At 23.6% G+C, this 13725-nt stretch overlaps 1 protein-coding gene across 4 annotated transcripts in view; it reads right to left on the bottom strand.

Moving 5' to 3' along the window:
- Positions 1-13725, bottom strand: part of LOC117166967 (NPC intracellular cholesterol transporter 1-like) — a 39744-nt gene that overhangs the window by 4585 nt on the left and 21434 nt on the right. For all 4 annotated transcript variants that reach the window (XM_033351469.1, XM_033351472.1, XM_033351471.1 and 1 more), the window contains 2 exons: positions 5351-5915; positions 240-722 (listed from right to left, as the gene is read on the bottom strand). In XM_033351469.1, the coding sequence (XP_033207360.1) occupies positions 240-722; positions 5351-5915 (1048 nt within the window). The remainder of the gene's footprint in view (positions 1-239; positions 723-5350; positions 5916-13725) is intronic.

Raw genomic sequence — 13725 nt, 5'->3', positions numbered from 1 at the left:
ATAGAGCTCCAAGGAGATTATGTTGAAAAATAAAAAAAAATTTGCCCAAAAAAAATTGTTTTTATACTTCATTCTAAGGACTTATTGAACTACCCTCGTACAACAATTACTAGAAAACTTGATATAAAAAGCTTTTCATACTAAATGAAATCGCTTTTTGATCTCCTTTTTAAAACCTAAAATTGAATTACTGAACCACTGTGATCTCTGTAAATGTAAATATTTTTTAAAAAAACTACCTATGCATGAAACGATATCTATCGTCAATCCCCAATAGAACATAAATCCACAAACATCCAAGAGGGTCAGCAAAACGCAAAGAAGAATCCAAAAGCAGGTCTGGAGCTCAGCAATTAATAAAGTCGTCATTCCCATGACGCAAATTAAAGCCAGGAGAATATTTCTCGTCACTTCTTGAGCAATAACCTTGTCAGTGACCCAGGATGCGAACATTTTACTCCAAACAGTCTTGAAACCAGCAATCTTTACTTCCGAGACGATTCTCTTACTCTCGTCCATAGCTGGAATCCATTCGTAAGGTGTCAAAAATTTCATAAATGAAAAATCTATACTTGCAATAAGAATTCTGGGAGTGTTTTTCCCGCAAATTAAATTCCCAGCAAATCGGAAGTTCCCTTGGAACTTCCCTCCTCTTTGGCTGAAGAGGAACTTGGAGAGGTAGAAGTAAAATTTGTCTGAGTCGATTAGTCTCGTTTTCATATCTGTAAAACGAAAAAAGATGTGAGGATGATTCCTAAGGTAATTGTCATGCCAAAAGTCAGATCTCTGAAAAAGCAATTTTTCTATGATTTTTAAGGATTAAAATATTATAACTAATGTCATTTCAAATAAAAAAAAACATTATTTTAATTTTAAACATGTTTTATGCACTTTAATTTTTTCTGACAGTCACTTCTTACCAATTTTTGAAAAATTTTTGCAATGTAATAAATGAGGGTTTATTATTTATTATTTCCGGGAAAAAATTCTCTACAACCCTACTGTTTCCAATTTTCAAAATAACTAAATAATCTTAAAATATAATTATTTGTTTAAAAAATGTTTTCTTAGAAAAACATTGTTCTAACGATTTCAGTCAGTAGAGTTGTAAAGAATTTTTTCCCGGAAAAAACAAACTCTCATTTATTAAAAAGCAATCATTTTTCAAAAATTGGTAGGAAGCGACGGTCAGAAAAAATGCAATTGCAAAAAAAAATGTTTTTTTGTGAGTTTTAACATTTTTCATAGAAAATGTTTTTTATTTGAAATAACATCAGCTATAATATTTTAACTAAATACAAATGGTACATAAATAATAATAAATAACCAATAAATAGTAAATAATAAATAGTAGTAAATACAGGTCTAAAATTCATATTGTCAAATATTTCACAAAGATTTAAATAATCTCACAAATACCACCAAATATTTTTAAATATTTCAAATATTGCGCAAAGATTTCGGATAGGCTTAAAAGATTGTACAAACACTTCAATAATTTCCCAAAGATTTCAATAATTTCAGAAATATTACCAAATGTTTTTAAACTATTTTGATATTTCGCAGATTTCAAAATTTCAGAAAAATTTGACAAAAATATCACAAACATTTCAATGATTTTTTAAAGATTTTACAGTTATCAGATATTTCGCAAAAATTTTACAAAGACTAATTATTTTCCCAAAGATTTCATAAAGATTTCAATAATTTCACAAATATTACAGAATATTTATAAAATATTTTCAATCTCATGCAGATTTTTAAAGATTTCAGAAAAGTTTTGCAAAGATTTCACAAGCATTTCCACGATTTCTCAAAGATTTCAAAGATTGCACAGACTTCAATTATTTCATAAAAATTTCCGACAGATTTCAAAGATTGCATAAAGATTTCGCCACGAATTGAATAATTCCACAAATATTACAAAATATTTCAGGAATATCTCAAATTCCACAAAGATGTCAATCATTTTTACAAATCTTACCAAATATTTCGCAAAGATTTCACAACAGAATAAATGATTTCACGAAGATTTCAATAATTTCTCAAATGTTTCAAAAATATTCCAAACATTTCAATAATTTTCCAAAGATTTAAAATATTTCGCAAAGGTTTAAATAATTTCACAAATAGTATCAATTATTTCAAAAATATAATGCATATTTCACAAAGATTTCAACAATTTTCTAAGCATTTTACAGAAATTTCAAATATTTCGCAAATATTTAAATAATTTCACAAATATTTCAGAAATATATCGCATATTTTACAAAGATTTCAAATATTTAGCAAATATTTCAGGAATTTCATTAATATTATCAAATATTTCAAAAAATTATCGCGTATTTTACCAAGATTGCAATGATTTTCTACGCATTTTACAAAAATTTCAAATATTTCGTAAATATTAAAATAATTTCAAAAATATATCGAATATTTCACAAAGATTTCAAATATTTCAGGAATTTTACAAATATTATCAAATATTTCCAAAAAAATATCGCATATTTCACCAAGATTTCAATGATTTTCTAAGCATTTCACAAAGATTTCAAAGGTTTCGGATATTTTTAAACGATTTCAGAAAGACCTTAATGATTTTTGCAAAGATTTCAATAATTTCAAAAATATGATCAAATATTTATTAAATAATCGAAATATTTCAAGAAGGTTTACAAAGATTTCATAAAGATTACAGTGATTTCCCAAAGATATCTGATTTTAAAGATTTCAACAAAAAATCTGATAGATTTAAAACATTTTACAGAATTCAATGACTTCCCACAGACTTCGAAAGTTAAAATTGTTTTAAAAAGATTTTAATTATTTCCAAAAGATTTAATAATTTAATAATAATTCATAAATATTTTGAATAGATTTAAAAGATTTCAATTATTTTCAAAGATTTCAATCATTTCAAAAATATTCTAAATATTTTGCAAATATTTCGAATAGATTAAAAATATTTCACGGAATTCAATGATTTTTTCAAAGATTTAAACAATTTCACACATAATTCAAATATTCGACAAAGATTTTAATTATTTTCCCAAGATTTCAAAGATTTTACCTTTTATCTTTTAAATCAATCGAAAATCTTTCAAAAATATTTGAAATCTTTACAAAATCTTTGAGATATCATTGCAGCTTTGTCAAATTTTTGTGAAATCTTTGAAAATCTTTGCGAAATATTTCGTAATATTTGTGAAATTATTTAAATCTTTTTTAAATCCTTGGGAGTTCATTGAAATCTATATCTCTTTGTAATCTATCTGAAATCTTTTTGAAATCTTTGTGAAATCAGTTCAGTTCATATTTTTAATATTTTGGACATATTTGGAATATTTATGAAATTATTGAAATCTTTGGGACACCACTATGCAAAATATTTGAAATATTGTTATATATTTAAATCTATCTGAAATCTTTGTGAGGTAATAGAAGTCTGTGAAATCTTCGGCAATATGAATTTAGACCTGTATTTATTATTGTTTACTATTTATTGTTTATTTATTATTATTTGTGTACAATTTTTATTTAGTTTATTAGTATTATTATACTACTTACAAAGTATGTCATTGCAATTTTATCAAATCTTTAGTAATATTTGTGACATTATTTAAATCTTTGCAAAATATTGTAAATCATTGAAATTTTTGGGAAATCATTAAAATCCTTGAGAAATATTTTAAATCATTGTGAAATTTTTGAAATCTTTGTGAAATCTTTTAAACTTCTCTAAAAATCTTTTCCGAACTATTTTTAATATTTGTTCAATCTTTGAAGTATATCTGAAATCTTTGGAATCAGTGTGAAATATTTGAAATCTTTGCGAAATGTTTAGGAAATTATTTAGATCTTTGTGAAATCTTTGTAAAATCTTTGCGAAAGATTTGAAACCTTTGTGAAATTTTTAAATCCTTTGGGAAATCATTGAAATATTTGTAAACTGTATTTGTAAAATCTTTGCGAAATATTTGCGAAATATTCAAAATCATCATTGTACAATTTTTTTAATCTTTGTGAAATCTTTGGGAAATCATTAAAATCTTTGCGAAATATTTGAAATCATTGTGAAATCTTTGAACTCTTCGAGAAATCATTAAAATCTTTGTGAAATCTTTGTAAATTCTATGCAAAATGTTTGAAATCTTTTAAATCTTTATGAAATCATTGAAATCTTAGTGAAATCTTTACAACTTCTCTAAAAATATGTTTCAAATATTTTCAATCTTTGTGAAATCATTGAAATATTTGTGCATTCTTTGACGTATTTTTGAAATCCTTACGAAATATTTGAAATCACTATGAAATCATTTAAATCTTTAGGAAGGCATTAAACTCTTTGAGAAATCTTTGGCAAATTTTTGCGAATTCTTTCAAAACCTTTGGGTAATATTTGAAATCTTTTTTTAATCTTTGAAATATATATGAACCTTTATGATATCTTTGGCAATATACATTGTATACCTGTATCTATCATTTATTGTTTATTTATTATTTATGTTCAATTTTTACATAGTATGATATTATTATAAATTATTATGTCCAAATTTTGTAATAATTTGTTGAAAATTCATCTTTTCTGGTAGAAAATTAATTTTCTTGGTTGAAAATTTAACTATCTTTGGTTAAAGTTTGATCTTTATGGTTGGAAAATTCTTTTTTTTTTCTTATCAAAAATTAAATGATCTTAAATGAAAATTTAACTATTCCATTTTTGATGAAAAATGTTTCTTTTAGTTTTAAAATTCAACTGTTTACTTTAAAAATTTAGAAACGAAAAAAATATAATCTGAACATTAATTAAATAATATTCGGACCAAGATCACATCCATTGTTCAAACTATTTTGTTGAAAATATATGTAATTTGTTGAAAATCGGTCTATTTTTTAGTAAAAAATTAATCTTCTTGGCTTGAAAAATAATCTGTTTTGATTAAGGATTCAACCATTGTGTTAAAAAATGCATCCCTTTTGGTCCAATTCAATTATTTTTGATTTAAAATGAACATTTTTTCTTTGTGAAAATATCAACTATCACATTTTTTTCTAAATAAATCGTCTTTTTTCGTCGAAAATTCTACTACTTGAGGCAATTTTCTGCTATGTTCTGATATATTATTTTACCCAATTAATCAAGAAGTTCAACAATATTTTTCAAAGAAAAGTAAAGAAACTGTGGTGAAAATTAGTGTCAAACTAAGAAATCTGTGAAATCTTTCAAAATCGTTTGAAATTATTCCAATCTTTTCAACTCGAAAAATTAACTATTGACTAGGAGAAAGTCGGAAATTTAAAATCAATTATCGGATAGACACCCTAAATATGCAAGAAAAAATACCCATACCTTTCTCGTAATAAACATTGACAAAATCTGCAAAGTCATGAGGCCAGGAGTTGACGCTCTCTATGTACGTCAGGTTTCTCAAGTCATCAACGAGATCAAGTATCCTTGGAAAGTTCGCGGGAATATCAATTTCTGATAAGAAGACATAAGCAGGTTGTCCTCGCTCAGGAAATTCTTTGCTGCGAACAGCCAGATAATCGCTGAGATAAGTGTCTTTCGGCAGGAACCATACCGGATCAAACCACTGTTCCAATTGATAAGATCCCAGACCACCGAAACTCGCAACAGCTATTGTGATAGCGAGAATAATGATCTTACCGGGTCGAGTCAGGACAAATTTGGAATAGAGTCTGTCTATGAAATTCCAGGATATTGAATTTTTCGAACCCATTTCGGGTGCTTGGTAATTTGAATGCACGATACAGTGAATTGCGCCGTTTCTTTTTTCTTCTATTCGTCTAGCATCCATCATGAAGAACGCGACGAAAATTGTCACTTGAAGCAAAAAAGTTACGAGAACTCCAACTGATGCGTATATGCAGAATGATTGGAGGCAAGGTAGAATCTGAAAAGATTGAAGCACTTTTGTCAAATTTCTTCCAAATTTATTATCTTTTTTTTTTTTAATGATTCAACTATTTTGCCAGTAGTTAAAAAAATTAAACTAATGCTACTATTTTCTCCAATTGCTCGCTTATATAACTGTTTTTTCACCTTTTATTTAAAGATATTTTTAAACTTTTCTATTGATTGGCTCTAATAACATATTCAATTTTTTGAAGAAATTCTAAGAGATTTATTTTTATATTTATTAAATTTTATATTCCTGGAAAAACCTGGAAAAGCCAGGCATTTTTTCGAGAACGTACTTAATTTTCTTTTACATTGCAATGTGAAATTTAATAACAATTCTTCATTATTTATAAAAGTAGTTTCATATTACTGCATTCAACTATTTTGTTGAAGATTTGTTTTATTCTTCGTTTAAAATTAATTTTTTAACTAAAAATCTAACTATTCTATTTTTTGGAAAATTGATCATTTCTATTTTGAATTTCAAGTATCTGCTTAAAAATAACTGTATTTTGTTAAAAATTCAACAGTTTGCTTCCCATTTTTTCTCTCTCTTGCATAAAAAACATTTCTTAGTTAAAAATACCTTTTACGTTGATAGATCGCCTTTCTTGAATTCAACTGTTTTTTCTCAAAAGTAAAAAACTTTTTTGGCTGAAATATGAACTATTACATTTTTTTCAGAATTCATCTTTTTAGGGGGAAAAAATATAATTACTTAGTTGAAAGTTTAACTCTTTTCTTAGAATATCATTTTTGATGGTTGAAGATTCGTGATTTTGATTGAAAATTAATCTTTTGTTTAAAAAAAAAGTTATTTTCTTGAAAGTTTTTTTTTTTAAATAATTTTTAACTGAAAATGTAACTATTTCAGTTGAATGTTCCAACATTTTTTCTTAAAAATTCATCTCTTTGGTTGAATATGCATTTTTTAAACTAAAAATTTAACAATTCAATTGTTGGTTGAAAAATTACTCTTTTCAAATGAACATTCGTCTTTTTGGTAAAAATTAATGTTCTTCGTTGAAAATGAATTATGGAAACATTAATTGAACATTAATTTTTGTAATTAAAAATTTAACTAATGAATTTTTGGTTTAAATTATCATCTTTTTTATTTGAAAATTGTTCTTCTTTTATGAAAATGTATCTTCTTGGTTGAAAATTCAAATACTCTAGTTGAAGATTCATCATTTTAATTAAAAATTCATTTTTTACTATTCAACTTTTCCAGTTCAAAATTCATCTTTTAAGTTGAAAATTTATCAGTTTGGTTGAAATCTAATTTTTAAATAAAAAACTTGATTTCTATTTTCGGTTAAAAATATATTGTTTTATTTCAAATTTAACTAATTCGTTAAAATTTTTTTTTATATTAGAATATTAAACTATTTCGATAAAAATTCGTCTTTTTTTAGGAAATTAATCTTTTTTTCTATCAAGAAAATTAATTTTCTAAAAAAGGCGATTTTTTAAAACAAAAAAAGACATAAATTTTCGACGAAATCGATTAATATTCTACTAAAAAAAACTTTCAACCATATTGCTCAATTTTGAACTAAAAAGGATCTGTTTTTAACTAAAAACAAAAGTTTCTTTCAACCAAGTACTTCAGTTTTAAAACAAGAAGATTAAATTTCTACCAAAAAATACGATTTTTCAACAAAAGGCATGAATTTTCTTTGAAACAGTTTAATATTCTACTAAAAAAGAGAAAACTTTTAAACAAAGATTTGAATTTTAACCAAAAAACAACTCAATTTTTAACCAAAAATAAAACAGTCAAGTTTTTTATTTAAATTCAATCAAACCAAGTTGAAATACCTTATTAAAAATTTAATTTACTATAACTATTAGGCAGAAAATTTGTCTTTTTTAGATACAAATTTAACTATTTCGTTGAAAATTAATTATTTTGTTGAAAAAGCGTATTTTTTGGTAAAAAAATAATTCTTCTTGATTTAAAATGCACACTTTTAATTGAAAATAAAACTGTTTGGTTGAAAGATAAACTTTTTGGTTAAAAATACATCACATGCGTTTATATTTGTTTGTTTTTTTTGTCAAAAATTAATTTTTTGAACTGAAAATTTAACTATTCCATTTTTGGTTGAAAAATGTTCGTTTTAGTTCGAAATTCTACTTTTTGTACGAGAATTAATGTATTTTGTTTAAAAAACGCCTTTTTTGACAGAAAATTAACCTTTGGTTGAATATTGAACTATTTGGTTTAAAATTCATCTATCTTGTTGAAAAAGCAATATTTTTACTTGATATATATTTTTTTAATTGAAAATTTAACCACTGAATTTTTGATTGAAAACTGATATTTTTAATTTGAAAATTGAACTATTTGGTTAAAAATTGATCTTTTTTTGTTGAATGATTAACTGTTTTGTTGACAATTTATGTATTTTGTTGAAAAATCGTATTTTATAGTAGAAAATTAATCTTTTTATTTAAAACTTTATCTATTTGATTCGAATATTATTCAAATTCATGAACTTAAAGAGATAAAAGCAAGAAATGACTAATTATGTTTTTAGTATCATATAATTAATTAATCGATATTGCTAATATACTCAAGAATATCTCGTAATATAGATTTTCAAAGCTTTTTGAATCAAACAAATTAATTGAATCCCTAGAAACTTGGAAAAAACATTATTTATAATAAACTCGCAAAATTGTATACATCTTCCGATTTGAAAAATTTCAGTGGAATAATAACGATGACAAATTTTTGAGAGTATTTCACAAGATTCCAAGAAATTTTTAAAGGGATTTCAAAATAATCTTAAAGATATCGAAGGTTTTCAAAGATTTCAAGGGAATTTAAGGAATTTCAAAGAATTCATAGAGAACTTCAAGTAGTAAATGAAATAACTTTTAATTCTTAGCCTTCTACCAGTCAATTTTTAATTTTCCCCAGTAAATTTAAAAGCCTTTGCAAGATTTAACTTATTTTAAGCAAGTTTTTGACATTTAAAAATATTTCGAAACATTTTGAAAAGAATACAAAGATTTCTGATTTAGAACAGGTAATTTTGGAAATAAAAGTATAATTCCGTGTTGAAACATCAGAGAACTTTTGGCCATAAGAATTACAATTCTGATTTGGCCCAGAGAATTTCATGAATAGAATATAATTCTGAACCTTAAACAGGGATTTTTTAAATTCCTTTTTTCTAAATCAGAATTAAAATTAATTTGCTAAATTCACTTCCAATGTCAAAAATATCATGTTCCAAGCCAAATAATAATTCTTTACAAAAATTCCCTGTACCACAGTCTAAATTATAATTCTTTATGAAAATTTCCTTTTCTAAAAATTAAATTATAATTCTTTACGGATCTAAATTTAAAATATTTCCAAAAATTCCCTGTTACAAGTCAGAATTATATTTATTTACAGCATCTTCTATTAGAATTCAGAAATACCGTGAGTTCCTTTTTCTAAAATTTGGAAGAGCATAGTTTCAAATTGTGACAAAATCTGACTTGGAATAGGGATTTCTGTTTTAAAATCCCTTCTTCTTAACGAAAATTCACGTTCTAAAGCGAACCTAAAATAAAAAATATAATTTTTTTACGAAATTCCCTGCTCAATAGTTAAAATTATCATTTTTGACGGCAATTCTCTGCCCTAGTTGTCAAAATTTTATTCCTTTACTAAAATTCCGTTTCCCAACTCAGAATTATAAGTCTTTTAGAAAATTATTTGTTCCAAGTCAGAATTGTCATTATTTTGGAAATTTCACGATTCCAAGTTAAAATTATGATTTTGTTTCCACAAATACCCTGTTCCATCACTTTTAATTATCTTTTGGGTACATTTGAATAGGATTGCTAAAGAAATTAAAAGATTCCATAAGATTATAATGAATTTCTATAGATTTCAAGAGATTTAACCAAATGAAAGGGTTTAATTGTTATTTTTCGGCATTTTAAAAGATTTTAAGGAATTTCAGAAAATCTTAAAGGTTAAAGGGATTTTAAAGCGTTTTTGTGTTCTTAAAAAATTTGGAAAAAATTACAGATTTCAAGAAAATTAAGCGTACCGAAAAAGATATTTTCGAGAAAAAATGGAATAGTTAAATTTTCAGTTAAAAACTTAATTTTTAATTGAAGTAAATAATAATTTCCAATGAAATAAATAAATTTACAACCAAAAAGATTATTGCTGTTCACAAAAAGATTAATTTTGAACAAAATACATGAATATTCAAGCCAATTTTTATTTCTTCAGGAATTTTCAAACTTATATTTAAATTTTCAAGAAAAGAAATGAATCATTAACAAGAACAAAAATAGATTTTCAACCGAATAGGTGATTTTTTAAACAAGAATATGAATCTTCTACCAAAAAAGACAAATTTTGAACAAAAGCGATAAATTTTGAACAAAATAGTTAAATTTTGAACAAAATAGTTAAATTTTTAACCAAACAGATGAATTTTGAACCAAGAATATTAAAGGTCTATCAAAAAAGACAAATTTTCAACAACATATGAAATATTCAAATATTCAATCCAAAAAATTTATTTTCAATAAAAAAACTTATTTTCAATCAAATAAATGAATTTACAACCAGAAAGATTAATTTTGTTCCAAAGAAAATTTATTTTTAACAAAATACGTGAATATTCAACCAAACTTTAATTTAAATCTTCAACTAAAAAAATGAGTTTTTAACCCAATAGCTGAATTTTCAGTCCAAAATATGAGTTTGCTACCAAAAAGACAAAATTTCAACAAAATAGATGAACTTCCACAAATAGTTCAATTTGCAACTAAACAGATGAATTTTGAAGCAAGAAGAATAAATTTCTACCAAAAAAGACAAAAAAATTAATTTTCAATAAAAAAATTTAAGTTTTAATAAAAAAAATAATATTTAATCACAAAGATTCATTTTTAACATAATAAATTCATTTTCAAGCAAATTTTTAATTTTCAAATTAATTTAGAACAAAATAGTTAAATTTGCAACCAAACAGATGAATTTTCAACCAAGAATATTAAATTTCTATCAAAAAAGACAAATTTTCGACAAAAAATCAAATTAGTTAAATTTTTAGTTATAAAATATAATTTTCAATTTAAAAAATCTAAGTTTTAATGAAGAAAATGAATTTTCAAGTAAATTTTTAGATTTCAATGGAGTTTTTAACGAAACAGTTAAATGTGCAACCAAACAGATGAATTTTAAACCAAGAAGATAAAAATTTCTATACAAAAAAGACCATTTTTTCATAAGAAAATCAAATTAATTAAATTTTTAGTTAAAAAAATTAATTTTCAATCAAAAACTAATTTTTAATCGAAGATATGAATTTTCAATCATAAAGATAAAGTTTTCAACATAATAAATGGATTTTCAAAAAAATTTCGATTTTTAAATTAATTTACAACAAAATAGTTAAATCTGCAACCAAGCAGATGAATTTTCTAGCAAGGAGATTAAATTTCTATAAAAAAATACAAATTTTCGACAAAAAATCAAAATAGTAAAATTTCGAGTTAAAAAAATGCATTTTCAATAAGAAAAATTAATTTTTAATCTAAGAAATGAATTTTTAATCACAAGGATTAATTGCCTATTCTACCACAAATGGCAAAGTTTTAACAAAATACAGAAATTTGCCATCAAATAACGGAATTTCCAACTGAAGAAGATAAATGTTAAACTTAACATGAAATTTTTTAATTTTCAGCTTAAAAAATTAATTTACAACAAAATCAAAATTATTTTTTTTTCATTTACTGCAAAAAAAAACATTTTTACTGCTAATTAACAATAAAGTTATTCAATTACGCTAGTGTCAAATATAAATTGAAATAAATTGTGAGTGCCTTTCTTGATAAAATAAAATTTTACATGATTGATTTCTAATTTTTCTCAGTTTCATCATGAACATAAATGTTACATTTTCCTTACTATTGAACTTTAAAACTAAAATCTCGATATCAAAATAAAATAATTTTAAAAAATAAAATTAAATAATAATAAAATAATTTAAATTTTAACTTCAAAGGTTTAGATTAAGTTCCAAAAATATAAATCCAGGTTAACATTATCAATACTCTAAATTAAAGAATAAATCAATTAACTTTAAAAATGTTCAAAATTATATTATTCCGTTCTTTTGGGCCAATAAATGTTTTAAAATTTACATTTTTTTCAACTTAAAAGTTCTTAGATTAGAATGTAAATTATTTTTATTTTAAATAGTTTAAGCATCCTAAAAAAACTTTAAAATTGTATTTCAAAATCTTGAGAAATCTAGAAGTAGTTTTAAATTTCGTCAAATTTAGCTTTATTTTAATGAAATTTTTTCTAAACTTCTCAATAACTTTAAAAATTAATTGAATTTGTCCTACAAATTTTAGAAAATCCTGCGAATTATAAAAAATGCCCTTAAAATTTTTATTTCTAAATAACAATTGAACAATTATTATTTTTAGAAACAATTAGATTAATTTTAAGAGATATTTAGAAGTTTGAAAAATATTAACAATTAATTTAGAACTTAAAATGATTTCAAATAATTTTAGCGAAGAGTGTTAACCGAAAAAATTTGGTTATACATAAAGAAATTTCGGTGCAAATACTCACAACCTAATTTAAAACAAAATGTAGATTTTTGCGGTTTACAAAAAATTTAGATTCTTTTTAATAATTGTGAAAGGCTCCAAACGAATAAACACATTTTCTTTAAATTCCCAAGAAAATTAAAAATGCTTCTACATTTTGAAAAATTATTTTAACAGAATATTTAAAACGATTTTAAGAGAATTCTAATATTATTAAAAACAACCCAGGAAGAATTTAAGGATTTTACAAAATTTTTTAAGATTTTTTAAAAATCGTACGAAAATTTTTATTCAGTTTAAAATATGTTTAGAGGTTCTGAAATTTTTTTCAAAAACTTCGTTTGAATTACCAAATATCATTTTAAGTTGTTAATTAATTTTGAATATTTTCAAAACTTCGAAATATCTCTTAAAATTACTAAAATTTTTCTAAAAATAATACGTGTTCAATTATTATTTATACATCAAAATTCAACAATTTCGCTTACAAATTTAAAATTTTATTAAGTAGAACAATACAAATGTGTAACGTAAAAATGTTAAAATGTTTTCGAAATTTTAACAATTCAAAGCTTTCTATGTTAAACATTAAAGATTCAAATTGTTTACTTTTAAATATTTGGCTTCAATTTAGACGTCTTAAATTATAAATCAAATACTGCTAAATATTAAATAATTATCCTTTCTCTTAATCCAAATTTTTAAAAATTAAATGGGTTAAAAATGGAATAATTTAGACTGAAACAATATTTTTAATTTAATAAAAGCCTTTAATTACAAATTAATTACGACTCTGGAAATTCTTTAACTTTTAATGGATTTAGAATCGCTTTATCAAATCAATTATTTTACAGTTTTTAATACTTGAAGTACCGATCCATTTTAAAAATTATTTATTTATATTTACAGTTGATAAAATAAAACTGTTCTTTATCAAAATTTTGCAACTTTACACGTTTTTAATTTTTAATTGTTTAAGTCTTCAAGACTGCACGTTAAAAATTCTTTAAATTAAAAATATAAGCTTAAAAATAAAAATCTAAAATAGATTCATGCGCATAATAAGCGGGAAATCCCTAATAGACAAAGTAAGTAACGAGATCATTCTAAAAGAATGTGGTGAAGAAGAGACGCTAGTAGACACATGGGAAAGAAATCGGTTAAGATGGTTCGGACATGTTGAGAGAATGCCAAATGAACGACTA

The sequence above is a fragment of the Belonocnema kinseyi genome, chromosome 2 (genome assembly GCF_010883055.1).
Source record: "Belonocnema kinseyi isolate 2016_QV_RU_SX_M_011 chromosome 2, B_treatae_v1, whole genome shotgun sequence".
Lineage (NCBI taxonomy): Eukaryota > Metazoa > Arthropoda > Insecta > Hymenoptera > Cynipidae > Belonocnema > Belonocnema kinseyi.
Note: the sequence above shows the minus strand (reverse complement) of the source record. Positions and strands in the feature narration are given on the sequence as shown.